General features: G+C 54.2%; 1 protein-coding gene across 1 annotated transcript; it reads left to right on the plus strand.

The window, feature by feature from the left end:
• The first annotated feature begins 224 nt into the window (after positions 1-224).
• On the plus strand, positions 225-27,614 carry PRR12 (proline rich 12). Its single transcript, XM_072757275.1, has 14 exons — positions 225-679; positions 2,222-2,334; positions 3,348-3,509; positions 3,594-6,910; positions 7,442-8,108; positions 10,204-10,625; positions 18,131-18,247; positions 18,504-18,637; positions 18,922-19,394; positions 24,328-24,453; positions 24,551-24,648; positions 26,007-26,153; positions 26,276-26,371; positions 26,646-27,614. Exons 1-14 carry the CDS (start codon positions 594-596, stop codon positions 26,790-26,792), a joined length of 6,105 nt encoding a protein of 2,034 aa, XP_072613376.1. The 5' UTR covers positions 225-593; the 3' UTR covers positions 26,793-27,614.
• The last annotated feature ends 7 nt before the right edge of the window (positions 27,615-27,621 follow it).

A 27,621-nucleotide genomic window follows, 5' to 3' on the forward strand; every position in this document is an offset into this window, starting at 1 on the left:
CACTCCCTCTCTCTCTCTCTCTCTCTCTTTTTTTTTTTTTTTGCATTTGCACGGGATTGTGGGAGGAAGCGGAGCGCAGCCAGACACCCCGCCGCCCGCCCCCCCTTCCCCTCCCCCCTCCCCCAGCCGCCTTGTGCAAAGATGGCTGCACCGTGAGCGCAGAGGAGGAGGAGGCGGCGGCGGCGGCGGCGAGAGAGCGAGCACCCAGCGCCCGCACCCACCCCGGGGCCGCCCGGGACGCCCCCTCCTGAGCGCGCGCCCTCCCTTCTCTCTTGCAAGCGCCGGGGCAAAGGCGGAGACAGCGGGGTCCCTCCTACCCCCCTTTCCCTCCAGGGGGAACCCCCCTTCCCCCCTCCTTGGCTCGGCGGCTGCACCCCCTCCCTTGCCCGCCCCTCCGCCCCTGCCCCCTCCCTCCCCAGCCCGGGGCCTTCCCGGGCCTTTCGGCGGCTGCAAAGAAAAAGAGAGAGAGAGAGAGAGAGAGAGAGGGGAAAAAAAAGCAGCAGCGGAGGGAGCGGCGGTGGAGGAGAGCGCGCGCGCGCCCCCTCCCTCCCTCCCTCCCTCCCCCTCCCCCCAATTTCCACCGCGGCCAATTCATGGACAGGAACTACCCCAGCGCCGGCTTCGGGGACCCGCTCGGCGCCGGGGCGGGATGGAGTTACGAGAGGTCAGCGAAAGCTAGGTAAGGAGCCGAGGGTGGCCTGGAGGAAGGGGCCAAGGGGTGGGGGCCCAGCCGGGCCGGGCCTGGCCCGCCTGGCGACGCGTGCATCGCAAACTCCCCTCCGGCTTGCAAGGGAGCGGCCTTCCTCGGTTTGCAACAACGCCGCCGCCCCAGTTTGCAAATTGCAAACTCCGCCAAAGCCAGCTCCGGCATGCAAAGGGAGAGATGCAGCGGGAAAATGGGGGTGCAAAACAATTTCGGACGTAAAGGCCCTGGGAAGGTGGGAGGGACTGGCGAAGCAAGGCCTGGATTTCCCCCCATCCTTGGATTCCCGGCTTGCTGATCCCTCGTCCCTGCGCCGGGGGCTCCGCTCTTGCAAAGGTGGGATGGAAAGGAGAATTAGAACGCAGACCTGGGGGGCGCCCCCCCTCCCGTCCTATTGTTCCGGGACTGCGCGAGGCCGCGCAACTCGGCCCCCACCCCCCGAAATTCCGCGCGCAGAGTGGGCACGGGGCCCCGCCCCCTTCCCAAGCCTGGGTTCTGTGTGTGTAAGGGGGGGTCCTGGAATCTGAGACACACCCCCTTTAGCTCCCCCACCCCCAAAGGCAGAGAATCCTAGCTGATGGCGGGGAGTGGAGTACTTGACCTCTTGAGTCCGAGCCATGAATTGGGGCCGTTGCATGGGAAGATTCAGATGTTTCCCTGGTGTGTGGTTGTGTGTGTGAGCGTGGGCCCTGTTCGTGTTTAGTTGGTAGGCTGCTCACCTGCGAATCAACCCCTTTCTTGCTGTTTATGTCCTGCCCTCACTCTTCACCTGTCCCCTACCCCTCCCCCGCCCCCTGGGTTTCCCACCGTGGCTGGGCATGACCCCACATGTGTTAGGATTTTCCATTTGGGACTTACCGCTCTGTATGTTTCCTTCCCCACGGGTGAGCTGGATAGTCGTTTGCACACATACCTGGCTTTGCGAGGGCCCATGCATTTGAACCTCAACCCCAGGGGATGGACGTTGTTCATGTTCGCACTTGTACCTGGTACTTTCCCTTAGTCCTATCCCTTCCCCAACCCCCATCCCAGCAGTTTGGGGAACAGCCTATCTCCTGCTCCAAACTCAGTTTGCACCACTCTGTGAGGTTCAGGGCCGTGTGTTCCCACGTGTCTGCAGTAGAGTGGGCGTCCTTATGCACCTCTCAGGTTGACCTTAGGGCCTTGTGTCATGGGGCAGGGGGTGGGCTCGGTAGGAGGTCCATACCTTTCACATTTTAAACTTGAGGCACTTCCTCTGACTCTTCACCCTCTTGTTTGTCTCGTCGCTGTGCTTGGCTGTTTGTAAACGTGAGACTCTCTGGCTCTATTTATGGGGGACTCGAGTGGGGAATGTTTCATTGCTCTTTTTGTTGGGTACCCCGATTGCCTTGCCTTCTTTCCTTTAGGGTCCAAAGTTCCTTAGGATAACCCCCAGTCAGCTGGAAGATTTACCCCCAACACCCTGGGGGATTTGCTGAGTTCCCTTCTCCTAGGGTAGCTTCGGAGGACACCCTAACATCTCTCCCTTCCCCCCAGCTTGGTCTATGGCAGCTCCAGGACCTCGCACCCCGAGACCGACATCTTACACCGCCAGGCCTACGCGGCCCCCCACCCACTGCAAAGCTATGCCACCAACCACCACCCGGCAGGTACGGCCCCCGTCCTGCCCCGCCTGGGCTGGCCCTCCCTCCGAGGCAGCTGGTTGGCTCCTGAAAGTTCCGCCCCTCCTAATTGGCCGTGCCCTGCGTCTTGTCCCGCCCCTTGCTGCCTCTCCTCTGATTGGCTGCCTCTGAGGCTGCTGGTCCCTGCTCAATTTCACGCTGGATTCGTCCACCCTTGTCTCTGGCCCCGCCTCTTTCTCTCAATTGGCCCCGTCCCCCTCAGCCCCCAAATCCCACCTTCTCTTCCAGGCTTTTCCTCCTATCTATCCCACCCCAATCCTTTCCCTCTGGGTTTGCCCATCCTCTTGGCTCCTTGGTTCTCTGAATTCCTTCTTCCTGATTCCTTTTTTGCTGATTGGTTGTAAGTCTTTGGACCACCCCCCCCTTTTTCCCCTAGATTTACCCTCCCCATCAGTTCTTAACCCCTGTAGTCCTTACCTCTTTCGCTTCTGATTGGTTCCCTTCTTCCTGGGTGAGCCTGCAAGATTATATTGTCCCATTTGATCTTTAACTTTCCTGAGTGGCTCCTTCCCTTTTCTCCTTCCAATTTTTAATCCCCCCCCCGGCCCCCCCCATCCTCCTACTTTGACTCAACCCCTTTCTGCCTGTCCACGGGTCCTTCTAAGCGGCCCCGGTTACCCCATCCTTTCCCCTTCCTTACTAGAATTGCCCACATCCTTTTGTGTCTCCCCCACCCCCCATAAGAACTCTGTCCTGTTGCACCCACTTCCTTCGATTCTGTTTTTTTGTACTTCTCTGCCTACCTTTCCTCTCCTGGGCTCCTTTACTATTGGAGTGCACTTCATCCTGCTTCTGGGCTGCCTTTTCCCTCATTGTCCCCGGCCCTGTTTCCTTAGCTTGGCTGTGTTCACTTTATCCTCTTTGAATCTCCCCCCTTTACTTCTTTGCCCTGACCCAACTTGCTTTTGACCTCTTCCTTTTCCCTTTCAACTGTGCCTGACAGCCCACTTAGCTGACTCTACCCCCTTGTCCTTGGCCAGGCCTCTCTGGACTATTCGACACTGGCCTCCACCACGCAGGGTCAGCAGGGCCAGACGCCTCCGTCATGAACCTCATCTCAGCCCTGGAGTCCCGGGGCCCCCAGCCTGGCCCCTCTGCCTCCTCTCTCCTCTCCCAGTTCCGCAGTCCTTCCTGGCAAACAGGTAAGCCCAGCGTCGGCCCAGAAGGACCAGGGTGGGGCTGGCATGTAGTCCACCCTGACCTATGGTCTTTTTCATCATCCCCAGCCATGCACACGCCAGGCCCCACGGAGCTCTTCATTTCAGGCGCCCTGCCGGGTTCCAGCACCTTTCCATCCTCCTCTGCCCTGTCAGCCTACCAGCACCCGGCTTCCTTCGGCAGCCGCCCCTTCCCAGTACCCTCATCCCTCAGCCTCCAAGACCCCCCATTCAGTCCCCCAGCTAATGGGCTCCTGTCCCCTCATGACGTGTTGCACCTGAAGCCCTCACAGGCACCCACGGTGCCATCCTCGCTGGGCTTCGAGCGCCTGGCAGGGGGCGGAGTCCTGGGGCCCGCAGGTCTTGGTCCGGCCCAGACCCCTCCTTACCGCCCTGGCCCCCCAGACCCCCCTCCACCTCCCCGCCATCTCCCGACTCAGTTCAATCTGCTGGCTTCCTCTTCCGCTGCTGCTGCCGCTGCCGAACAGTCCTCCCCACAGCTGTACAACTTCTCGGGTGCTGCCCCAGGCCCCCCGCCGCCCGAACGGGCCCTGCCCCGCCAGGACACCGTCATCAAGCACTACCAGCGGCCAGCCAGTGCCCAGCCCCCACCGCCCCCGCCACCAGCCCATGCCCTCCAGCACTACCTGAGCTGTGGAGGCAGCTATCCCTCCATGGGCCACAGGGCTAACCTGGCCTGCAGCCCCCTGGGCGGTGGGGAGCCCTCCCCCGGTGCTGGTGAGCCTAGCAAGGCTGGGCCCAGTGGGGCTACGGCTGGGGCATCGGGCCGGGCTGCGGGCCCTGAGGCTGCTGGAGGAGGTGGAGCAGGAGGTGGTGGTGGAGGTTACCGTCCCATCATTCAGTCGCCCGGTTACAAGACGGGCAAAGGCGGTTATGGAGCAGCTGCGGGCGGTGCCAACAGGCCCCCACCACCCCGTTCAACTGCCACACCCAAATGCCAGAGTCTGGGTGGGCCGGCAGCAGCCTATGCCACCGGGAAGGCCTCTGGGGCTGGTGGGGCAGGGGGCCAAGCCTATTCCCCTGGTCAGCCCCAAGGGCTTCTAGGACCCCAGGCCTATGGGCAAGGGTTTGGAGGGGGTCAAGCACAGGACTTGAGCAAAGGCCCTAGCTACTCAGGGGGGCCCCCACAGCCTCCCAGTGGTCCGCCGCCTCCTGGCCTAGCCACGTGTCAGAGCTACTCCCCGGATCAGCTGCAGGGGCAGCTGTATGGGGTTCAGGGTGAGCCATACCCAGGGCCAGCTGCCCACTCCCAGGGGCTGCCCACAGCCAGCCCCTCGCTCAGCTACAGTACTGGCCATTCCCCAGCGCTCTCGGGTCATGGTGGTGGCTGGGGGCCCAGCTCACTGGGGGGTGGTGGAGAGGCCAGCCCTTCTCACATCATCCGCCCACTTCAGTCACCGCCTGCCCCCGGCCGCCCGCCTGGAGTCGGCTCTCCAGGAGCCCCTGGCAAGTACCTGAGTTCCGTCCTGGCCTCAGCCCCATTCCTGGCGCCTCCGGGAGCCGGCAGCTACACAGCCGGAGCAGGTGGCTACAAAGGCAAAGGGGATGGCTCGGAGCTGCTGGCTGGCCCCGGAGGGCCTCCTGCCGAGCGCACAGAAGATGAGGAATTCCTCATCCAGCATCTCCTGCAGGCACCTAGCCCCCCGCGGACCTCAGGGGCAGATGGCCTGGTGGGTGAAGATGGGGCAACGGATGCCTCCAAGGGACTTGGGGGTAGTGGTGGGGCCGGGGGGCCACCGGGCACACCCTATGAGCTGGCCAAGGAAGACCCCCAGAGGTATCACCTGCAGAGTGTCATCCGTACTAGTGCCAGCCTCGATGAGGGTGCCACAGCAGCCCTGGAGCTGGGCCTGGGGAGGCTGAAGGAGAAGAAGAAGGGGCCAGAACGGGGCGGTGAGACCCCAGAGGGGCTGGCCACCTCAGTTGTCCACTATGGGGCAGGTGCCAAGGAGCTGGGGGCCTTTCTCCAAAAGAGCCCACCACCCCCACCTCCCACAGCTCAGCCTGCCCAGCCCACACCCCACAGCCTCCTCCTGGAGGCTGGGGGCCCTGACCTCCCACTGGTGCTGCCTCCTCCTCCTCCCCCGCAATTGCTCCCCTCGGTCCTCAGCCACGCCCCCAGCCCCTCTCCCAGTGCCCCCAAAGTTGGTGTTCATCTCCTTGAGCCAGCCACCCGTGACGGGGCCCCCCAGCCGCCACCGCCACCGCCCCCACCCCCGCCACCCATGCCCCTCCAGCTTGAGGCCCACCTCCGAAGCCACGGCCTGGAGCCTGGTGCCCCCAGCCCCCGCCTGCGACCTGAGGAGAGTCTGGAGCCACCAGGAGCCATGCAGGAATTGCTTGGGGCCCTGGAGCCGCTGCCCCCGGGGCCTGGTGACACTGGCGTAGGCCCACCTAATACCGAGGGCAAGGATCCCTCAGGTGCCTATCGCAGCCCCAGCCCGCAGGGCACCAAGGCTCCCCGCTTTGTGCCACTCACGTCCATCTGTTTTCCTGACTCCTTGCTCCAAGATGAGGAGCGCAGCTTCTTTCCCACCATGGAGGAGATGTTTGGCGGTGGGGCAGCGGATGACTATGGCAAGGCAGGGCCACCCGAGGACGAGGGTGATCCCAAGGCGGGTACTGGGCCGCCTCCAGGCCCCCCTGCCTATGACCCCTATGGGCCCTACTGCCCCAGTCGGGCATCTGGAGCTGGGCCCGAGACGCCAGGCCTGGGCCTGGACCCCAACAAACCACCTGAGCTGCCCTCCACAGTCAATGCCGAGCCTCTGGGCCTGATCCAGAGTGGGCCACACCAGGCGGCCCCTCCGCCCCCTCCACCCCCTCCGCCGCCGCCGCCTGCCTCAGAGCCCAAGGGAGGCCTGACCTCGCCCATCTTCTGCTCTACCAAGCCAAAGAAGCTGCTCAAGACGTCCTCCTTCCACCTGCTACGGCGCCGTGACCCACCCTTCCAGACACCCAAGAAGCTGTATGCCCAGGAGTACGAGTTTGAGGCGGATGAGGACAAGGCCGATGTGCCCGCTGACATCCGCCTCAACCCTCGGCGCCTGCCTGACCTGGTGTCCAGCTGTCGCTCCCGCCCGGCCCTCTCACCCCTGGGTGACATCGACTTCTGTCCACCCAACCCAGGCCCTGATGGCCCCAGGCGCCGTGGCCGCAAGCCCACAAAGGCTAAGCGTGATGGCCCACCCCGGCCCCGGGGGAGGCCCCGGATCCGCCCTCTGGAGGTCCCTACCACTGCAGGGCCAGCCTCAGCCTCCACGCCAGCTGATGGGGCCAAGAAGCCTCGGGGCCGGGGCCGGGGCCGGGGCAGAAAGCCTGAGGAAGCAGGGGGCACACGGCTGGAGCCCCTGAAACCACTTAAGGTGAGGGGGATTGGGGTTGGGGTGGCTAAGATTTAGAGAAAGCAAAGGCCTGGGGCCACACTCCTTGGGTGCAGTGGGGGCTGTGGTTTATATTCCTGAATCTTTGAGGAGATGAAGCCGAGGGCTGGGATTCCAGGCTCCGGCCATTGGAGAGCTCTGAGAATTGAGACTTCGGGGTTTTAGAGGGAGGCACAGGGTTTTGGAGCTTGGGCCTTAGGTTCTAGGTCTTGAATGACTAGCGATTGCAGGTTTCTGGATTCGTGGGTTTTGTGGGAGGAGAGTCTGGAGGCTGAATTCCTGGGCTGGAAGCAGAAGGATCAGTGAGTGCTGAGGGAGGAATTCCAGTCCTATCCTGCTGGAACGTAAGGGAAGGGGTCTGTGGGCTCAAATTGTGGGGCTCCACAGACTGAAAGTGTGAATTTGATCTAGGTCTTAGTAAGGGTTTGGGTCCTGTGCTCTGGCTCTGAGCAGGGAGGGGACTTGGGGACCCCACTCTAGTGGATCCTGACTCCCTTCTGCCCCAACATCTAGATCAAGTTGTCCGTGCCGAAGGCCGGCGAGGGCCTGGGAGCCTCATCCGGCGATGCCGTCTCTGGCACTGACCACAACAGCCTGGACTCCAGCCTGACACGGGAGAAGATCGAGGCCAAGATCAAGGAGGTGGAGGAGAAGCAGCCAGAGATGAAGTCCGGCTTCATGGCCTCCTTCCTGGACTTCCTCAAGTCGGGCAAGCGTCATCCACCACTCTACCAGGCCGGCCTGACACCCCCACTCAGCCCCCCCAAGAGCGTGCCGCCCTCAGTGCCAGCCAGGGGCCTGCAGCCGCAGCCTCCTGCTGCCCCCACTGTGCCACACCCACCTCCTGCTGGCGCCTTTGGGCTGGGAGGTGCGCTGGAGGCGGCTGAGAGCGAGGGGCTCGGGCTGGGCTGCCCTTCGCCCTGCAAGCGGCTGGATGAGGAGCTGAAACGCAACCTGGAGACGCTGCCCTCCTTCTCCTCGGACGAAGAAGACTCCGTGGCCAAGAACCGGGACCTGCAGGAGAGCATTTCCTCAGCCATCTCTGCGCTTGATGACCCACCCCTCTCTGGGCCTAAGGACACTTCCACCCCAGATGTGCCCTCCTTGGCAACTGAAGCTGTGGTGCCAGGCCCCCCCCCTCTCCCGGGGCTCCCTAGTGCCAGCAGCAATGGCACACCCGGTGAGCTCTGGGAAGACACTTTGGGGCCAGGCCGGGGCTTTACTGTTATTGAGGCTGCTGGGTACAGTTGTGCAGGTTGTGCATTGTTTAAGAGGCATCATTCACATTGTAGATGAAGTCGTTTTGTGTTTACAAAGGTAATTTGCCAATTGAGGGCAAACAAGTATTTTGAGAAAGGCATCATTTTCTAATTTGCCCACAGATGCTAAGTGGGCTAAGGTGCCCTGAGGTGGGATCTGGAGAATGCTGGAAAACAGAGCAGGTTAAGTGATGGGGACAGGTGGATGACATGGTGCTGAGAGAGCTTGTAAAAACAGCAGGCAATATGGGGCTTGAGAAGGAGCTAGGGTTGAGAGAGGTATGGTAAATGGCAAAAAGATGTATTGGGGGCTGTAGGGAGAGACTTGGGGAGGAGGATAGTTTAAGGAGAGACTGGAACATTAATTAGTAGGGGTCTTTTGTGGCGGTAGGAGGGAAAGGCTGGGGGTACAGCAGGGTCTGGATGCTGTCCTGAGAGAGCCTTTGGACAAACCTTAATGTTCTTTGATGGGCGTGGAATAGAGGCATCGATTAGGAGAAGGGTGTTTGAGGCAGTTAATGAGGGGGCTTGAGGGCTCCAAGATGTTCTAGGGAATGGAGAAGACTTCTAGGAGATTGTAGAAAGTGGAAAATGGGGAGCAAGGGAGGCGTCAGGGCAGCAGTAAGAAGTGCTGGGGGCTTCTGAACAGAGTATCAGGATTTGCTGAAATGGGAGCGAGCATTGGGTATAAGAACCTTGGAAAGGTCAGTAAGGCTCATAGCTAAGAACACTGGGATGGAGAAGAGGCGGTTTTATTTTTATTTTTATTTATTTATTTTTTTTGAAGAAGTGGTTTTAGAAGTTAGGAGGTACTTTAAGGCGTTAGAGGGGCATGTTAATAAAACCCATGGGGAGTTTATGGGAAGCAGAGGGCATAAATGAAGCCTAGAGTAGAGAGTGGTCGAAGGAAAGGGCAGAGAAGATCTTGGATGGAGGAGGACAAGACCCCTGAGCAGGAAATGGGGAGGTAGAGGCGCAGAGGGAATGATTGGGGAATTGGGAGGGAAGATAAAAATTGGAGGGAAACGTCAGCAAGGGCTTTGAAGCATCTAGGAAGTGTTCCGGGACTAAACTGGACATCAGGCACAGGTTTCCAGGTTACAGGGACTCAGAATTACCACTGGAGCTGGGAAGGGGTCTCAGGGAGGGACGTTGACACAGCAGAAGGGTTTTGGGTGAGTTGAGGGGCTATTGGCATAGAAAGAGACATTGAGGGACAGAAGAGGTGCTAGGGATGGTGAATGGCACTCAGAGACTAGGAGCCAGGGCAGGGCAGGGAGCTTTAGAGGGACTTGGGGCAACAAGGGGGAGATAGACTGGGGTGGGACACAGTTGAAGGATGTGATGGGATGAGGGACAACTGATTTTGATGGAGGGTTATCAAGTCATGGTATTAGACCACAGTAAGGGACAGAAGGGGACAGTATGTGGAGGTGAGGAAAAGATGGGGAGGGCAGAGCACCATATCTGGGTAGGGAGGCTTATTAGGACATTGGAGAAAGAAGTTAAGGGAACATGGGCTTCCTGTGGCTGTCTGGGGACAAAAGTGGATATGAAAAGTCTGGGAAGGCTACAGAGCCTGGCTGGCTCAGTCCGTGGAGCATGCTACTCTTGATCTAGGGGGTTGTAGGTTCGCATCCCACTTTGGGTGTAGAGATTACTTTAAAAATCAAAAAAAAAAAAAAAAAGGGAGGGGATGGGACAGGTGATCAGGGTCAGACATGAGCTTTGATAGGACCAAGTGCAACAGCAGAAGAGTAAGAAGGGACTGAGCGGCATTGGAAGCACAGATGGGTGTTGGGGTGTGAGTTGAAGGAAAACAACTCCGGTTGATCCAAAGGGATGCGGGGGTGCAGAACAGTAAGAGGACTATGTTGGGGCCCTGGAGAAGAGGAGCCCGAAAGGGCTGGGAGCAGACACTGATTGACATTGGCCGCAAACCTTGGGGCCTCGGGGACCTCACTGTGGGGTCTGCCCTGACGTCCCTCTCTCTTCCCCCCCCCCACCCCCCGCCAGAGCCACCGCTGCTGGAGGAGAAGCCACCACCCTCGCCGCCCCCTGCCCCGACGCCACAGCCTCTACCACCGCCCCCGCCACCCCCTCCGCCAGCCCTGCCCTCGCCGCCCCCGCTGGTGGCCCCGGTCCCCAGCTCACCGCCAGCCCCACCGCCCCTGCCCTCGCCTCCGGCCCCACCGCCACCCCCGCCAGCTACCGCCACCGCCACCCCCACCCCCGCCGTCGTGCCCGAGGAGCCCGCAGCCCCGTCCCCGGAGGAGCCGGAGCCGCCCGACGCCCGGCCCCTGCACCTGGCCAAGAAGCAGGAAACCGCGGCGGTGTGCGGGGAGACCGACGAGGAGGCTGGCGAGAGCGGCGGGGAGGGCATCTTCCGGGAGCGAGACGAGTTCGTCATCCGCGCCGAAGACATCCCTTCGCTCAAGGTGAGTCCTCTGCGCCCAGTCTGAAACCGGGACCCCGTGGCGGCCGGAGGGGGGCGGGTGATGGAGCACCTGCCATCAGGTGCTCCATCTGATGGAGGCCGGGTGCTGGCAGAGGAACCCCTCCTGAATTCGCAGGCTGATGGGGCTGGAACGTGCAGAGCATGCGCGAGGCTCAGAGATTGGGGGGCGGGGGTAGGTCCTGTAAGAAAACTGCATTGCTAGCGTGTATTATAGATACTCTGGGTGCTGGGTTCCAGTAAAGAACAAGGCAGGTGCTGGTTGCAGTGAAGCTTGTAATTTAAGCCCACCAGCCAAGAAAAGGAGACTACTTTGCAGTATATGGAATAATGGTGAAACGTGAAGCATTGATAAAATGAATCTGTGGATACACGTACACACGCATAATCTGGAAACTTAGTAGCCAAGGATTTGAGACTATCAGGCCACATCTTAAACTCTTTTTGCAGATCAGCCCATTCTTTGCATCCAGTTACTCTCTCTACTCCAAGGGTTGGCAAATTGTGGCCTTCCTGGGCTGAATCCAGGCACTATTTTTATAAATAAAGTTTTATTGGCACACAATTCATGCCCATGCATTTAAAATCTTCTAAGGCTGCTTTTCCCATGCGATGGCAGAGTGAGGTAATTTAGGCAGAGCCTAGCTGACCCACCAACCCAAAAATCTGATCTGCTCCATTACAGAAAAAGTTTGCTGACCTCTGCTGTACTTGGTTCATTGGACAGATAGATTTGGATCAGAGGATTAATAGCATAGCACAGGGGTAGGTGGCATCAGGTGCGTCTCCCAAAACACAAAGCTGAGCGAGTGCATGGTAGGTCGGCAAGCCATTGTCACCTTTATGGTGACACCAAAGACTAGGGCCTTTCTTTATATTAGTCGTGGTTGTGGATTGGGTATTGACTGTGGGCCAGGAACATGTTTGGCCCTTGAAATACATTATCATGTTTAATTTATTTTTGGGTATTGTTTCTTCAGATGGAGGTATCATGAGATGAATAATTATAAGGTTAACAACTGTTGTTATGCTTTGTTACTTGGTATGTTCTGTGACCTGAACTTAATGTGTCTTTTACTATATGATGTTTAATCGCTGTCTTATTGTAGAAAAAGCAGAGCAAATAGAATAATAGGACTGTCTGTATCCATTACTTAGCTTCCACCATCGTCATCTCTGAGGCTAGTCCTGCTTCGTTGTTCTGGCACATTCTGCCCCCTGCCTTACCCTGCCAGTTCCAGACATCATGTATTGTTATCCATACCTTGTCATTTTTTTCGCATGGTGATTGCTTCACCCAAAAGAACACTGGTAAAAGGTATATTAGGGAATTAAAAAGTGAAATGCTAGGGTGAATAGACATGTTCCAAATACCCCACGCAGCAATCACAAGACTCCCTGGTCCCTCCTTCTGTATCCCTAATGGTCCTTCTCACTCCCATAGTATATCTTGTGTACATTATTTCCTTTTTGGAGGGAGACAGGGGAAAAAGTCTTTATTTTAGAGAGAGTGGGAGAGAGAGTGCACAGCAGTGAGGGGCAGAGGGAGAGTGAGGAAAAAAATCTCAAGTAGGCTCTGTGCTCAGCATTGATGCCAGGCTCAATCACACGACCCTGAGATCATGACCTGAGCCAAAACTAAGAGTCAGACGCTTAACTGATTGTACCACTCTTGCGTCCCATGTTGTTTCATTTTAACTTTGTGACTTCTGAGGCTGTATCATCAACTGGGACGAGAGAGGAAGATATTGAATGAACAGCAACAATAAGAACAGCTTCCAACTCCCCAAGACAGGATTTGGGACACATCACAGTCAGAATTGAGTTTGATCTTTTCTTTTTCTTCTTTCTTTCTTTCTTTCTTTCTTTCTTTCTTTCTTTCTTTCTTCTTTCTTTCCTCATTCTTAACTTTTTAAAATTAATTAAAAAAAATTTAGGGACACCTGGGTGGCTCAGTGGTTGGCTCAGGGCATGATCCTGGGGTCCTGGATTGAGTCTTGTGTCGGGCTCCCTGCATGGAGCCTGCTTCTCCCTCTGCCTGTGTCTCTGCCTCTCTCTCTCTGTGTGTCTCTCATGAATAAATGAATAAAAATCTTTAAAAAAAGAGAAAAAAGAGAGTCACATACCCTACCAATTGAGCCACCCAGGTGCTCCCCTCCTTTTTTTACTTTAATTGTAGTAACCCTTTACACACCCTGAAATTTATCATTCTGACCATTTTTAAATGTATCATTCAGTGGCATTAAGTGTATTCGCATTGTTGTGCAACATTCACTGCTGTCTCCAAGTTTTTATTTATTTCTTGTAAGATTTTATTTATTTGAGAAAGAGAAAGCATGAGCATACATGGGTATGCACTTTCATGTAAGTAGAGAGAGAGCGGTGGCGGGGTGTGTAGAGGGAGAAGGAGAAGCGGGCTCCCTGCTGAGCTAGAAGCCCAACGTGGAGCTTAATCCCAGGATCCTGCAATCATGACATGAGCGGAAGGCAGAGGCTTAACCGACTGAACCACTCAGGCATCCCTAAATTTTATCTTTATAATCACCTTTAGTGATAGGGATTACTCTTCCCATTTTACTGGGAAGGAAACTGAGGTGCAGAGAGCTAAAGTAGCCTTCCTAGACTTTCATGGCTCAGGACCTGTTGGCCCCAGGATCCTGGGCTCTAGGCACCAAATTTAGCCTTTCTCTATACATTCTTTAAAAAAAAAAAAAAAAAAAAAAGATTTTATTTACTTATTTTGAGAGACAGAGAGAGAGAGAGTCAGAGACATAGGCAGAGGGAGAAGTAGGCTCCCTCCTGGGAGGGAGGGATGCAGGACTCGATCCCAGGACCCCGGGATCATGACCTGAGCCAAATGCAGATGCTCAACCACTGAACCACCCAAGGGTTCGTCTCTGTGTACATTCTATCAAACATTGACAATGGAAGTGGCAGATGTGGCTGGGCACCCAGCACTGGGCTAAAAGAACAGGGCTTTTACAGATGAGGAAATTCACGTCCAGAGAGAGGGACTCACTCGGCTGGTGGGTGCTGAACTGGGATTGGAGCCACAGCCATCTGACACCACCTCCCAGCTGGCACAAGGCCGGGGCAAGGACTCAGATGCTTAAAATACAACACGAGTATGTATTACAATGGGGGGAAAACACAGCCCCAGGCCTGAATTGCTCCTGTACACATCGAAGACTTGTTTGTGTGCTTGGGGTCAGGGCAGGCTGGTGGCATTGTTACCAAGAGCCCAGTTTTGGCGTTAACATGACTGGATTAAATCCCTGCTGTTTCTGGGCTGGTGTCGACCCTTCCTGATCATTGAATTTCCTTATTTACAAAATGGGGGTGATCATATTAGTACCTCCCTCAGGTAACAGGAGGATCCAGACGTTAAAGCTTGTTGAGTGCTCCGAGGAACCTTGGGTGGCACATAGTGGGTGTCCTATAAGCATTGCTTTGGTTGTTCATCTCTGCAAAACTTGTGAATTTTTTCTTTTATGGGCCGGTTAGTCAATATTTTAAGCTTTACTGGTCACAGGGTCTCTGCTACATAATCTTGCTTTGTTTTTATAATCCTTTAAAAATTAGGAACTGTTCTTAGCTTATAGATCTGTGAAAATGGGCAACAGGTCATAGTTGGTTCTAGAACAGTGGTAGTTAAATAGAAACATTATGAGCTGTATACATCATTTTGAACTTTCTTGTGTCCGTTTTTAAAAAGTCAGGGGCGCCTGGCTGGCTCAGTTGGTAGAGACACAACTCTTGATCTCAGGGTCCTGAGTTCAAGAAGTCTCCACATTGGGCGTGGAGACTTCTTAAAAGACCAAAAGAATAAGAGAATAAAAAAAGTTTAAAAATGGGGGAGATTAGCTACAGCAGTGTATTTTCTTTAACACAGCTTATTTGAAACGGTCATTTGAGCATGTAATCAACAAGAAAAAGCTAATGAGATGTTTTACATTCTTTGCATATCAAGTCTTTGAAATTCTGTGTATATTTATTTTATACTCATGGAACATATTCAAGGCAGCCGAATTAGCGCAAGGCTAGTCTCCTCTCTGCTTCAGCTTCCTCATCTATAAAATGGGACTTATAATATTAACTCCCAGTTCTTGGAGATGTGGAAGATTTAGCAGGATGTAGTGTGTAAGAGGTTGTTGGGTGGAGAAAAGTAGAGGGAGGGCAGTTCAGGTGGAGGGAACAGCGTGCAAAGTTTGTGTTGTGAACAAAAACACGGTGTACTTGTGATGTGTAGGGATTCAAGAGGTTGAGTGGCTGGATGGTGAGCACGGAGTCTGGGAAGATGAGCAGGTGCCAGGTCATGCTGGGGTGAGATCAATGGGCGCCTGCTTGAAAGTCCTCTTTCAAGGTAGAAAGCTGGCAGCTGCTTGGGCCCCTGGCCAGCAGGGAGGTGGCTGGGGAGGTGTCTAGGCCTGATTGCAGTCTACCACTGCAGTCCTGTGGTACTGACTTCCTCCCGTGTTAATGGACCATGAAGCTTTTTTTTTTTTTTTCTTTTTAAAGTAGGCTCCATACCCAGCATGTAGCCCAACACAGGGCTTGAACTCAGAACCCTGAGATCAAGACCTGAGCTAAGATCAAGAGTCAAATGCTTAACGACTGAGCCACCCAGGAGCCCCAAAGTTTTCTTACTACCATCCCACTAAGTGCTTCTAGCTCATTCACATCCTGCTGCTTAACTGCCCTTGGTCTCCGGTTCTCAAGAATTCAAATTCCCAGGAGAGAATCTGATTGGTCCAGCTCAGCATTTGGGGCCAAGATGGGATTAGTGATTTGCCTGTTGATTGGCTGTCTGGTTAGATCTCCTCCAATCAGCTGTGGCTTCCATGGGGCAGGGCCTGTGGGCGGCTTAGCTTCCCTAGTGAGGGGGAGTGGGTGTGGTCAAGGATATGATTGACAGGAGAGGCGGGAGGGACAGCCTGAGGACTAACTGGCCCTGGTTGGAGATCAGACAAGGATGATGCCAGAGGTTGGGCCTGATGACGGCAGGGAGGAAGAGTGGTTTTGGGAAAACCACCAAGTTCAGTTGGGATGTGGTGAGCCAAGGGGCCTGAGTACAGCTAGAGAATCTGCCAGTTCCTTAGAGGAGGCCAATTGGGTAGTGGGAGGAGACAGGGGTGGAGGTGGTCTCCCCTGGCTGGGAGAGATACTCTGATGGCTTTCTCACAGGCTTCTGAGACTAGAATGGGGAAGGTCATAGTAACATTGAGACGGAAAAAAGCACCCGTTTTGTGGGGAGGCAGCACTGCATATGCAAAAACCCAGGGATCAGAAAGTATGGGGTTTATCTGCTGAACTTGGAGGGGTCTGGATGGCCTGCTGGGCAGGGGCAGGAGAAGAGAAAGGAAACTGAGGCAAAGTCTCACTGTGTCAGACTGTAGAGTCTGTACTAGGGGCCTTGGAAGGTTTCAGGGTAGAGCAGGATGTGGTCTGAAAGGAATTTCTCAATCCTTGGGCCTCTGACCTGGCTCCCTAAGGTCACCAAGAGGGAGGACTGGGAACCGTATGGTGGCCTGGAGGAAAGGACTTGGGGCCAGGGCACCTGCAACACTGTCTCATCCTGCCTCTTGAAACGTAAACCAAGAACCTTTTTAGGCCTCATTGTCATCAGGTTATTGTAATCCCTTCTTTTCACTCCCCTCGTTGATCTGAGGGACACAGAAAATTGTGGATGTTGGGGATCTCTGGGTGGCTCAGCGGTTTAGGGCCCGCCTTCGGCCCAGGATGTGATCCTGGAGTCCCGGGATCAAGTCCCACGTCGGGCTCCCTGCATGGAGCCTGCTTCTTCCTCTGCCTGTGTCTCTGCCTCTCTCTCTCTCTCATGAATAAATAAAATATTTAAAAACATTAAAAAATAATTTAAAAAAAAGAAAAGAAAATTGTGGATGTGAAAACAACTGACCCAAACTAAGAGTAGGCAGTGGATAGTTGGCACACAGACCCCAGGGTTACAGCTGCTGCCAGTGGCAGACATTAATTGATCTCTGCACTTCTCCTGCTGAGCCTGGTGTTCAACCATGACCAGTCAATTGGAATTGTCATCTGAATCCTGTTTATCACTTGAATGTAATTTCCTTGAATGCCGGGAATAACTTTCATTCACCTGTAGGTTATCACAATACCTAGTACACATTTCTTGCTGTATCTTTTTTGTTTTTAAGATTTAATTAGTTAAAAAAAAGATTTAATTAGTTAATTAATTAATTCATTCATTCATGAGAGAGAGACTGCATGGGGGGGAGTGGGAGGAAGAGCAGAGGGAGGGATAAGCCAACTCTGCACTGTGTTTTTTTTTTTAATATTTTATTTATTTATTCATAGAGATGCAGAGAGAGAGAGAGAGGCAGAGACACAGGCAGAGGGAGAAGCAGGCTCCATGCAGAGAGCCTGACGTGGGACTCAATCCAGGGTCTCCAGATCACACCCTGGGCTGCAGGCAGTGCTAAACCGCTGCACCACCAGGGCTTCCCTGCACTGAGTGTTGAGCCTGATGTGGGGCTTGATTTCATGACTCAGAGATCATGATCTGAGCCAAAACCAGGATGCTCATCTGACTGAGTCACCCAGATGCCCCTGTCACACGATTTACTGTGTTGTCCTTTGTCATTCCTTAGCCCCCTCACAGAAGACATTGTCCTTCCAGGACTTACTCAGATGTCACATCTTCTAGGAAGCATTCTTGGATTCAGATTGCATCTGAGGTCCTTCTTTGAGGCTTTGGTAGTGTCTGGGGGTCTGTTGTTAGTGTGCCCATTACCTGGGATGTCATTGTGCCGTGTCTGGCTCTCCTGCTACTCCCCTTGCTCCCCAGATTAGACGTGGGGTCTGTCCCATATCCTTCAGTTTCTGGTGTCCAGCTGGGGGTCACACAAGTCTCTCAGGGTGGGGAGGTTATCTGAGTGTTGGAATGGAGATGGGGGAGCCTCATATCACTGTGCAAGCCTAGTTGTAGAGAGGTAGATGAAGTAAGTGGTCTCGGATAAATTGTCACCTGCCTATTCTTGGCACAAGCCACAACCTCACCCTGTTTTATTTGCTTGTCTGTCTTGTCTCTGTAACAGAGACCTTGGCGATGTCAGTCTCATTCACCACTGTCCCCACTGTCCCTGGGGTCCAGCACAGTATCTGGAAAATGGTGGCTGGGTGCTCAGGAGCTGTCATTACTTTAAATCACCACAGAGGCCTGGTGCTGTAAAGTTGTGATAACTAAAACTTGGTAGCACAAGAACACACGGCTTGTTTGAGAGCATTGGGTAAGCCACGGGAGGACATGGCCAGATGCCAGCGGCCTCCCTAGGACTGAGAACATCATAGGGCCAGAAGATACGTGCCTGCCAGTGTTCATTGATATTTGTTCGTGAGAATGCCTTTTCTCTAAGAGGATAGAGAAAGGGGGACCTCGGATCTGGAATAGGGGGCGGGAAGGGCAGGAATGAGGGCTGACCTTGCTGGCCTCACTGCACCCCTCCTCAGCTGGCATTGCAGACGGGGCGGGAGCCCCCACCCATCTGGCGAGTGCAGAAAGCCCTGCTGCAGAAATTCACTCCAGAGATCAAGGACGGGCAGCGGCAGTTTTGTGCTACCAGTAACGTAAGCCTGCAGGGAGTCATGAGGACTGGGGGAAGCCTAGAGGGAGTGGTGGCCAAAAGCCCAGGGTCCCCCATCATGCATGGCTGTGATTCACCCCTAGTCTAGGGGGCATCCAGAAGGGAGTTTCCACCTCCAGCAGGCTCTGGCAGCTGCTGTCCGGGGTCGGGGTGGGGTTGGGGGGGAATCTTAGGTATCTATCAGCCTGCCTGGCTGCGATGGATGAAGGTATTCCTCATGTACCTCTTTCTCTCCATAGTATTTGGGGTACTTTGGGGACGCGAAAAACCGGTATCAGCGCCTTTATGTAAAGTTCCTGGAAAACGTCAACAAGAAGGATTATGTGAGGGTCTGTGCTCGGAAACCCTGGCACCGGCCCCCAGTGCCTGTCAGGTACTGTGGGGGCTGTGGGGCAGGTGGTGTGCAGGGTGAACAGGCACAGAGGGGGCTGGAACCTTCCAGAGGCAAAGTAGAAGCCCGCAGAGCGGACACAGGGTGTGGGGAACAGAAAGACCCAGGTCTGGGGCTGGGGGAGACAGACACTCAGCAGAAACAAAGGGCAGGAAGTCAGGCTGGTTCTGTGCTCAGAGCTGTGGGCTAGATGGGGATCTCAGGAGGAGAAGGTGGGCTTCTTAGGGCTGCTGACTGCTTGCTGTCCCTCCTGTGTTCCCTTCCAGACGCTCCGGGCAGGCCAAGGGCCCCGCGTCTGCTGGGGGCAGCTCTGCACCTCCTCCCAAGGCCCCGGCACCACCTCCTAAGCCAGAGACTCCCGATAAGACAATAAGCGAGAAGCCCCCAGAGCAGACACCCGAGACGGCTGTGCCCGAGCCCCCTGCTCCTGAGAAGCCATCTCCACCACGGCCTGTCGACAAGGAGAAGGAGAAGGAGCGGGTGACCCGTGGGGAGCGGCCACTGCGGGGTGAGCGGAGCGCAGGTGGGCGGCAGACTCGGCCTGAGCGGAGCCTCACTGCAGGACAGCCTGCCACCTCCCGGCTGCCCAAGGCCCGGCCCACCAAGGTGAAGGCTGAGCCGCCCCCCAAGAAGAGGAAGAAGTGGCTGAAGGAGGCTGCAGGCAATGCCTCGGCAGGCGGGGGCCCACCAGGTAGCTCCTCGGACTCAGAGTCATCCCCAGGAGCACCCAGCGAGGACGGTGAGGCTCTGGGCAACCACAGGGCAGGTGGGGAAGCATGGGAAAGGGAACCCGGGGCATCAGGAGGAGGTGTGGGTAAGTGCAGTCCACAGGCTTCCAGGCAGTGTTGGTGAGATAGCAACCGAAATTGGTAAATTAAAATAATAATACTGTCAATCATATGGCCCTAGCTGGGGTGGACATCTTCTCTAAGTCCTTTACCCAAATTAACTTGTGTAATGTTTATAGCAGGGCTACAGAGTAGATGCTGTTATTTCTTATTTTTTTTTTTTAATTCTTTTTAAAAAAGATTTTACTTAATTGAGAGAGAGAAAGGGAACATGAACAGTGGGGAGGGGTAGAGGGAGGGGGAAAAGTAGACTCCCCCCTGAGCATGGGCACCATCTCACAATGCTGAGACCCTGGGATCACGACTCCAGCTGAAGTGGAGAGCCGAGCTCCCAACTGACTGAGCCACCCAGGTGCCCCAGGGGTAGCTCTTTTAATGGGAACTAAGCATGAAGGCAGTCAAATGAGAGCGAGAGAGTTCTCTTTCCATCAAAGCCCTAATGTAAGTGTAAGTAGTGGTTTCTTAGAAATAAGAGCATCTTCTCCAGGTTGTCCAGGGTCCCAGGTTTCTTTCTTCTTGTTGCTCTGTCTTCCCCCAGCGTGCTGTCCTCAAGCACCTGGTCCGAGGCAGCCCAGCAGGCCCAAAGCCGCAGTCCCTGAGTCCAGTGGGAAGGGACTCAGGGGCCAGGGAATGGCTGGACCTTTCTTTTAAGTCGCCAGGTCTGGGAGTGGCCCATATCCTGTCTCTCCTGTCCCATTGAACATAACTTGGTCACATGACCACACCTGGCTGCAAGGGAGCCTGGGAAATGTAGTCTTTTAACTGGGCAGGCAGATGCTAAATCAGGCCAGATGGAAGCCCTTAAAGGTGGGTCCTGAAGGTGCCACAAGGGAGGTGATTTAGAAAGGCCCAGATTTGCAGGTCTTTCCTTCTCTGGCCCTCAATTTTCTTTTTCTATTGCTTAAGTGATTTACAAAGTTAAGTTTAATTAACATGCTGTGTAGTTCACCTGCTTAGAACATAAAATTCAGTGGCTTTTTAATTAAGTAATTTTTTAAAAAGATTTTTATTTATTCATGAGAGACACAGAGAGAGAGAGAGACAGAGACACAGGCAGAGGGAGAAGCAGGCTCCACACAGGGAGCCCGATGTGGGACTCGATCCTGGGTTTCCAGGATCATGCCTTGGGCCAAAGGCGGCGCTAAACCGCTGGGCCACCCAGGCATCCCATCAGTGGCTTTTAGTAGAGTCCTAGAGTTATCTATCCATTTTGGCAGTCAATTTTAGAACACTTCAATACCCCAAAAAGAAACCATGTATCAAAAAAGAAAAAAAACATGTATCATCCATTGGGTATCACTCCCCATGCTCCCCTCCCCTCAGCCCTAAGTGACCTGTCATTTACAATCTCTGTGGATTTACCTGTTTTGGACACTATGAGTAAGCTAATCATACAACATACAGTCTTTTGTGATTGGCTTCTTTCACTTAGCATAACATATTTTAGGTTCATCCATGTGAGATGTATCAGGGCCTCCTTCCTTTGTTTTGGCTGAATAATATCCCACTTTGTGGATAGACCACATTGTTTTTTTTTTTTTTTTTTTTTTTTTAAGATTTTATTTATTGGGCAGACCAGGTGGCTTAGCGGTTTGGCGCCGCCTTCAGTCCAGGGCCTGATCCTTAAGACCCAGGATCGAGTCCCACATCGGGCTCCCTGTGTGGAGCCTGCTTCTCCCTCTGCCTGTGTCTCTGCCTCTCTCTCTGTCTCTCTCTGTGTCTCTCATGAATAAATAAATAAAATCTTAAAAAAAAAAGAGTCTATTAAAAAAAAAAAAAGATTTTATTTATTTGGGCAGCCCGGGTGGCTCAGCGGTTTAGCTCTGCCTTCAGTCCAGGGCCTGATCCTGGGGACCCGGGATTGAGTCCCACGTCGGACTCCCTGCATGGAATGGAGCCTGCTTCTCCCTCTGCCTGTGTCTCTGCCCCCCCCGCTGTCTCTCATGAATAAATAAATAAAATCTTTTTATTCATGAGAGACAGAGAGGCAGAGGGATAAGCGGGCTCCCTGCGAGACGCCGGATATGGAACTTGATCCCTGGGTGGGGATCACCCCCTGAGCCAAAGGCAGACGCTCAACTACTGAGCCACCTAGGTGTCCCTGAACCCCATCTTCTTATGGGAGCAGTTACCCTACCAAGGGTCAATATGGGTCTGAGTCTGTCTGCCTTCAGCCCATTCAACCAGGAGCTCTTCTAGGGCAGGATGAGCATGACTCATGCCTGGATGTCCTAAAGCATTCATTCAGCCCAGGAGCCCTCAGAACTAACCCTTTTGGTTGTCTGAGAGCAGTGACCCTCCATGTGCCAGAAGCTGATGCTTTCTCCTTTCTTTTATTCATGATAGAAGTTCTAGAAAGACGTTGTAGTGACCTTCCTCTCTCTTCCTCTTGTCTGCTCCCATTTGGCTCTGTGAGCCCTTTCAGTACATATTTATTGAGTACCTACTTCATGCCATGAACGAGGTTCCAGCAGTGAACAGAATAAGCAAAAATATGTATCCTCATGGGAGCTTACAGTCTAGCTGGGGGAGTCTATCAGATAAACATGTTATGTAACAAGAACACAAAACAATGTGAAAAATTATCAGCGTAAGGCTGGCCAGTCTTAAATGCAGTTAAGAAAAAGCATTTCTGGTGAAGAGGGTCCAGGTGGTATAGAGGGTGATGTTTTCAGGGGGTGGGGGAGTTGGGGAAGGCTTCTGGAAATGACACTGGAGCAGAGATCTGAGTGCAACAGGGTTGGGGTTGGGTGACTGGGAGAGAGAACATTCCAGGCTGGGTGTGTCTGGGGATCAGGAAGGAGGCCAGTGGCTGGAGCAAGTGAGTAAGAGGAGAGGGTGAGAAGTGAGGGCAGAGGAAGAACAGGACCAGATCTTGGAGGGACAAGAGGCCTGGGGGTTTGTGGTCCCACTGGAAGAATTTTACCCTGAGCCAGACGTGAGCCATAGGAGGGTTTGGGCCAAGGCCTGGTGGGGTGTGATTGCCACTGACAAGTGGTCACTCTGGCCCCTGCAAATGGCTGTCACCAAGGACCCTCTGTGAGGATAAGTCAAATGGATATTTCTCAGGCCTCTTCCTAGGGGATGTTTTAGGGCCATTCATGGCTGTTCTGCTTCTTTCTTCTCCCTAATGCTCCTTCTTGGGTTTTGTGTGAGTGTCCCTCATGTCCTGACCTTGGCCTTGTGGCTTCACCTCTCACTTGGCAGTTTCAGCTTCCCAGTGAGCCTCACTAGTTTCTTTCCCCTAGCCCTCACTCTAGATCCCACTGAGTTTCTTGTCCTACTTTCCCTACCTCAGGGCCAGCCTCACTGACTACTCAGTTAGCAAGACCAGATCTCTAGGCATAAGGCTTTTGCTCCCTCACCTCCACAGCTGAGAAGTCCCCGGCTCTGCGCCCTCCCCATGCCCTGACTGTCCCCAACTCTCTGCTCTTTCCCACAGTCCCTGTCAGACAGTGGCCTTCCTATCTTCCTGCTCGTCGATCTCTGGATCCTGTCCATTATGGTCCTGCTACTTCCTTATCCTTTTTTTTTTTTTAAAGATTTATTTATTTATTTATATTAATTAATTTATTTATTTTTTAAAGATCTTATCTATTCATTCATGACAGAGAGAGAGAGAGAGAGGCAGAGACACAGGCAGAGGGAGAAGCAGGCTCCATGCAGGGAGCCTGATGTGGGACCCGAACCCAGGGCCTCAGGATCACGCCCTGGGCCAAAGGCAGGTGCTAAACCGCTGGGCCACTGGGGCTGCCCTATTTTTTTTATTTTTTATTTATTTTATTTTTTATTTATTTTTATTTATTTTTTATTTTTTTATTTTTAGAGATATTTTTTATTTATTTGAGAGAGAGAGAGAGAACAAGCAGAGGGGAGAGGTAGAGGGAGGAGGGGGAGGTAGAGGTAGAGGCTCCCTCCTGAGCAGGGAGCCTGATGTGGGGCTATATTGCAGGAGCCTGAGATCATGACCTGAACCGAAGGCTGACGCTGAACCGACTGAGCCACCCAGGCATCCCCAAGATTTATTTATTTCCTTGACAGAGATTGCGCAGAACCAGGGGGAGTGGCAGGCAGAGCGAGAGGAAGTTAGCAGGAAGCCTGACTCAAGGCTAGATCCCAGGACCCTGGGATCATGACCTAAACTGGAGGCAGATGCTTAACCAACTGAGAGGCCCAGGCACCCCCATCCTTATCCTTTCCTATTGTGGTCCATTACACTGGCCTCTGGTATCCTCCTTCTGATCCGTTCCCTATATAGTCTCAGAGGCATCTTTTTACACTTAACGCTTGCTCCTCTCCTCCTCATAGCTCTCCCATGGCTCCCTGGTACCCACCGCAAAAGCCCCCATCCTCTCCACCTCATGTTGGAGGCTCTGTGTGGTCTGACCTGCATGGACCTGTGCAGTCTCACCTCTCATCTCCCACCTCCTCCCTCAGTCTTGCTCTTTGTGATCTGCTCTCTCTGAGTGGATTCACTGGTTTGGAAACCAATTATGCTGCTTCTTTAGACTTTACTGAAGCTATACTGAACTAGTCAAACGTGAAGTTCACTGGCCTGGAATGCTCTTTCCTATCAGTTGAGACTTAGCTCTTGTGTGACCTTGAACCAGCCTCCCCTGGATTGCCAGGCCAAACTCATTACAATCAATGCCTGTGACTCCACCATTATAGCATATCGCGCTGGTACTTCTTGGTCTTCTCCTGTGGACTCAGAGCTCCCTGAGCAGCGATTTCTCTCCAGCCCTGGTACTTAGAACACCATCTGCCATCCGTTCACTCAGATGGACTTGGAATAATGAGCTCATGTCCCATCTCTCCCCCCAGAGCGGGCGGTACCTGGGCGTCTGCTGAAGACCCGGGCGATGCGGGAGATGTACCGGAGCTATGTGGAGATGTTGGTGAGCACAGCTCTCGACCCAGACATGATTCAGGCCCTGGAGGACACACATGGTGAGCTGAGGCCTGGGGAAGGAAGGTCCCCTACTCCTCCTTGGCCCCCATGCATTGCAGGGCTTCAGCTCTTCTGATGCCCCTCCTGGTCTTTCAGACGAGCTGTACCTGCCACCCATGCGGAAGATTGACGGCCTCCTGAATGAGCACAAGAAGAAAGTCCTGAAGCGGCTGTCGCTGAGCCCAGCCCTGCAGGTACTTGTGGGGTCTGGGCTGGAGGGGTCTGGGGCCCAGTGGTCAGAGATGGGAGAGATGGGTATAAGTCAGCCAGGGAGGTCCTCTCAGAGCATCAGGCCCTGGAGGGGGCAACCATTGGAAGGATTGGGCTTGGCCAGGAGCAAAGTTGATTCCCAGCACCCTTGCACACCTACATGGAGGGGATTTGGTGGATGTGGAGAGGTCTCGGCCGGGAGGGGAGGGCAGCTAGGAAGGTCCAGCAGAGTTTACAGAGCACAAGTTTACAGAAAATAGCTGGATGAGGCCTTGCTGGGGGGCAGGGGCAAGTGGATTCTGATGGCTTCCCTGTCGTAGAATGGGTTTTTTAACATCTCAGGCTTCAGTATTAAGTCATCCGTAAAATTTCCTTTCTGGAATGGCCCAGGATTCTGGAATGGAATATTTGGGCAGCTTTGAAAATTCTGATGGGGACCGTTGTGTGGTGCTGAGAATTAGAAGGTAGAGTGTGAGGGCAACAGAATTCTGGGATGGAATGTGAGTCTAGGCTTAAAGTTTCCAGATGGATTTTGGTCTGGCTCTGGGAATTCCGGGATGGATTTTAGGCTGACTCAGAAAATTCTTGGTGGGACGTTAGTCTCTCAGACAACGTGGGATAAAATATCCATCTGGTTCTAGAACTCTGGATGAGATGTTGGGATAACTGAGAATTCAGGGATTAAGAGTGAGTCTGGTTCTGAGAGGTCTGGGTGGGATGTCATCCTAGGGTTCACATTTCTGTGGTAGACTATCAGGATGAGGGCAGCCCCAGTGGCTCAGCGGTTTAGCACCGCCTTCGGCCCAGGGCCTGATCCTGGAGACTTGGGATTGAGTCCTGTGTCCGACTCCCTGCATGGAGCCTGTTTCTCTCTCTGCCTCTGCCTCTCTCTCTCTCTGTCTCTCTCTCTCTCTCTCTCTCTGTGTCTCTCATGAATAAATAAAATCTAAAAAAAAAAGAGAGAGAGAAAAAAAAATATCAGGATGAATCTGAGAAATTATGGGATGGTTTAGAATTCTGAGATTGTCAGCCTGGCACTGGGGATTCTGGATTTTAGGCTATCTTTCAAAGTGTTGAATAGGATGTTAAGCTGGGGCTGAGAATCCTGGGTGGAATATTAGGGCTCTCTGAGAATCTTGGGCTGAGTCACAAAGCATATTATAGGGGTCATGAGACAGTCCAAGGCTCCTCTGCCTGAGAGTCTGAGATTCCCAAGTATCTCCTGATTTGTAGCCTGAGGGAAACTGAGGTATCTGATCATTTGGTAATCTGAGAACTGAGTGGTGGATTTGGAGTGTGTGGGTCCAGGGGGACGTCCCACTGACCGGTTGTCTTCCCACAGGACGCCCTGCACACATTCCCCCAGCTACAAGTGGAGCAGAGTGGGGAGGGCTCCCCTGAGGAGGGGGCTGTGCGGCTGCGGCCAGCTGGGGAACCCTACAACCGCAAGACGCTCAGCAAGCTCAAGAGGAGTGTGGTCCGAGCCCAGGTGGGGCCGGGAATGGGCGGACAGTGTGGGTGATGGGGGTGGGGTGGGGGGTGATGGGGGTAGGGGAGGGGGCTGCCCTATGCTGGACAGTGGGGTGAGGCTTCTCTGTTCCATCTGTCCAGGAGTTCAAAGTTGAGCTGGACAAGTCAGGATACTACACGCTCTACCACTCACTCCACCACTATAAGTACCACACTTTCCTGCGCTGCCGGGACCAGGTAAGCCCATCTGTAGCACGCGTCACCCTGGGACTCTGCCCTACAAGCTCTGCCCTGGACCCAGGGGCCCGAGCCTGTAGCCCCTCCTCCCTCAAAGCAAGGGTCCAGTCCCCCCACAGCCTTTCCTCCATCACACTCAGGAGCCCAGGCCCGTAGCCTCCTCCTCCCCCAGACCCAAGAGTTTAGCTCCCAGCCCCCTTTCCCTGGAATATTGATCCCTAGACTCCCCAGGCCCTGGTAGCCACTTGCCCCAGCTCTGTTTACTGCCCTGCAGACCCTGGCCATCGAGGGCGGTGCTGAGGACCTTGGTCAGGAGGAAGTGGTCCAGCAGTGCATGCGGAACCAGCCATGGCTGGAACAGCTCTTCGACTCATTCAGCGACCTGCTGGCCCAAGCACAGGCCCATAGCCGCTGCGGGTGACCCTTCCCAGCCTGGGGGAGCCACCGCTTCCATGAACGGAGAATTGGGACAGAACTGTGTCCTCAGGAGCTAACCCCTAGGCCCCTGTCACCAGGGAAGGGGGGGGGGTCATTGGTCAGGGTGTGTCCATGCTGCCCCCACAGGGCAGGGTTCAAAGTTCGACTCCTCCCCTCTCCCACGTTCCTTCCACTCCCTCCCCAGCCTCCCCCTGTCCGGTGTACAGAGAAATTATTTATATATATGTATAAATGTCTATTTAGTAACGGTTTCCCTCCCCATCTCGCCCTGATCCCCCCTCCACGGCCACAGCCCCGCCCCCTCCACCTTGTACATAATGTATAGGAAAAGTCTATGTATGGTTGAGGGGGGTGGGGTGGCTTCAGAGAGCTGGGGGACCCCCTCTCCCCCAACCCCCCCCTCACAGGCCAAGATCTTTGCTAAAGGCCATTCCCTCCCCAGGGCATTCGGCATCGGGTGGGAGGGGGGAAGACGCATCTTGTTAATTATTTTTAATCTTATTTATTGTACATACCTGGGGCGGGGGGCTGGGGAGGTGGAGGGGGTCCCCTCCCTTTGGCCCTCCCGCTCCTTTTCTACTGCGATCGTCTGTGTCGGCCCCCCACTGTCCTATCCCCTTGTTGTCTGGATGTGGTTCTATTTTTTATCCGTCTCCTCTCCCCTGCCCCTCTCTCTCTAACCCCTCTGCTCCTACCTCCCGACCACCCTCTGTCTCTTGCTCTTTCTTGGGCTTCTGTACAACTCAACTTGTATACACTGTGTACACACAACCAGCCAAACGAAAACCCAACAGCAAACACTTTATCGGCCG

This window comes from Vulpes vulpes, chromosome 1 (assembly GCF_048418805.1).
Source record: "Vulpes vulpes isolate BD-2025 chromosome 1, VulVul3, whole genome shotgun sequence".
Taxonomy (NCBI): Eukaryota; Metazoa; Chordata; class Mammalia; order Carnivora; family Canidae; genus Vulpes; species Vulpes vulpes.

What these genes read in the sequence shown, in the direction of transcription:
- PRR12 (XM_072757275.1), top strand. Translation starts at nt 594, where the DNA reads ATGGACAGGAACTACCCCAGCGCCGGCTTCGGGGACCCGCTCGGCGCC. An exon ending in GAGAGGTCAGCGAAAGCTAG is followed by an intron (nt 680 to 2,221) that starts GTAAGGAGCCGA and finishes CCTTCCCCCCAG; the next exon opens with CTTGGTCTATGGCAGCTCCA. An exon ending in GGCCCTGGAGGACACACATG is followed by an intron (nt 24,454 to 24,550) that starts GTGAGCTGAGGC and finishes CTGGTCTTTCAG; the next exon opens with ACGAGCTGTACCTGCCACCC.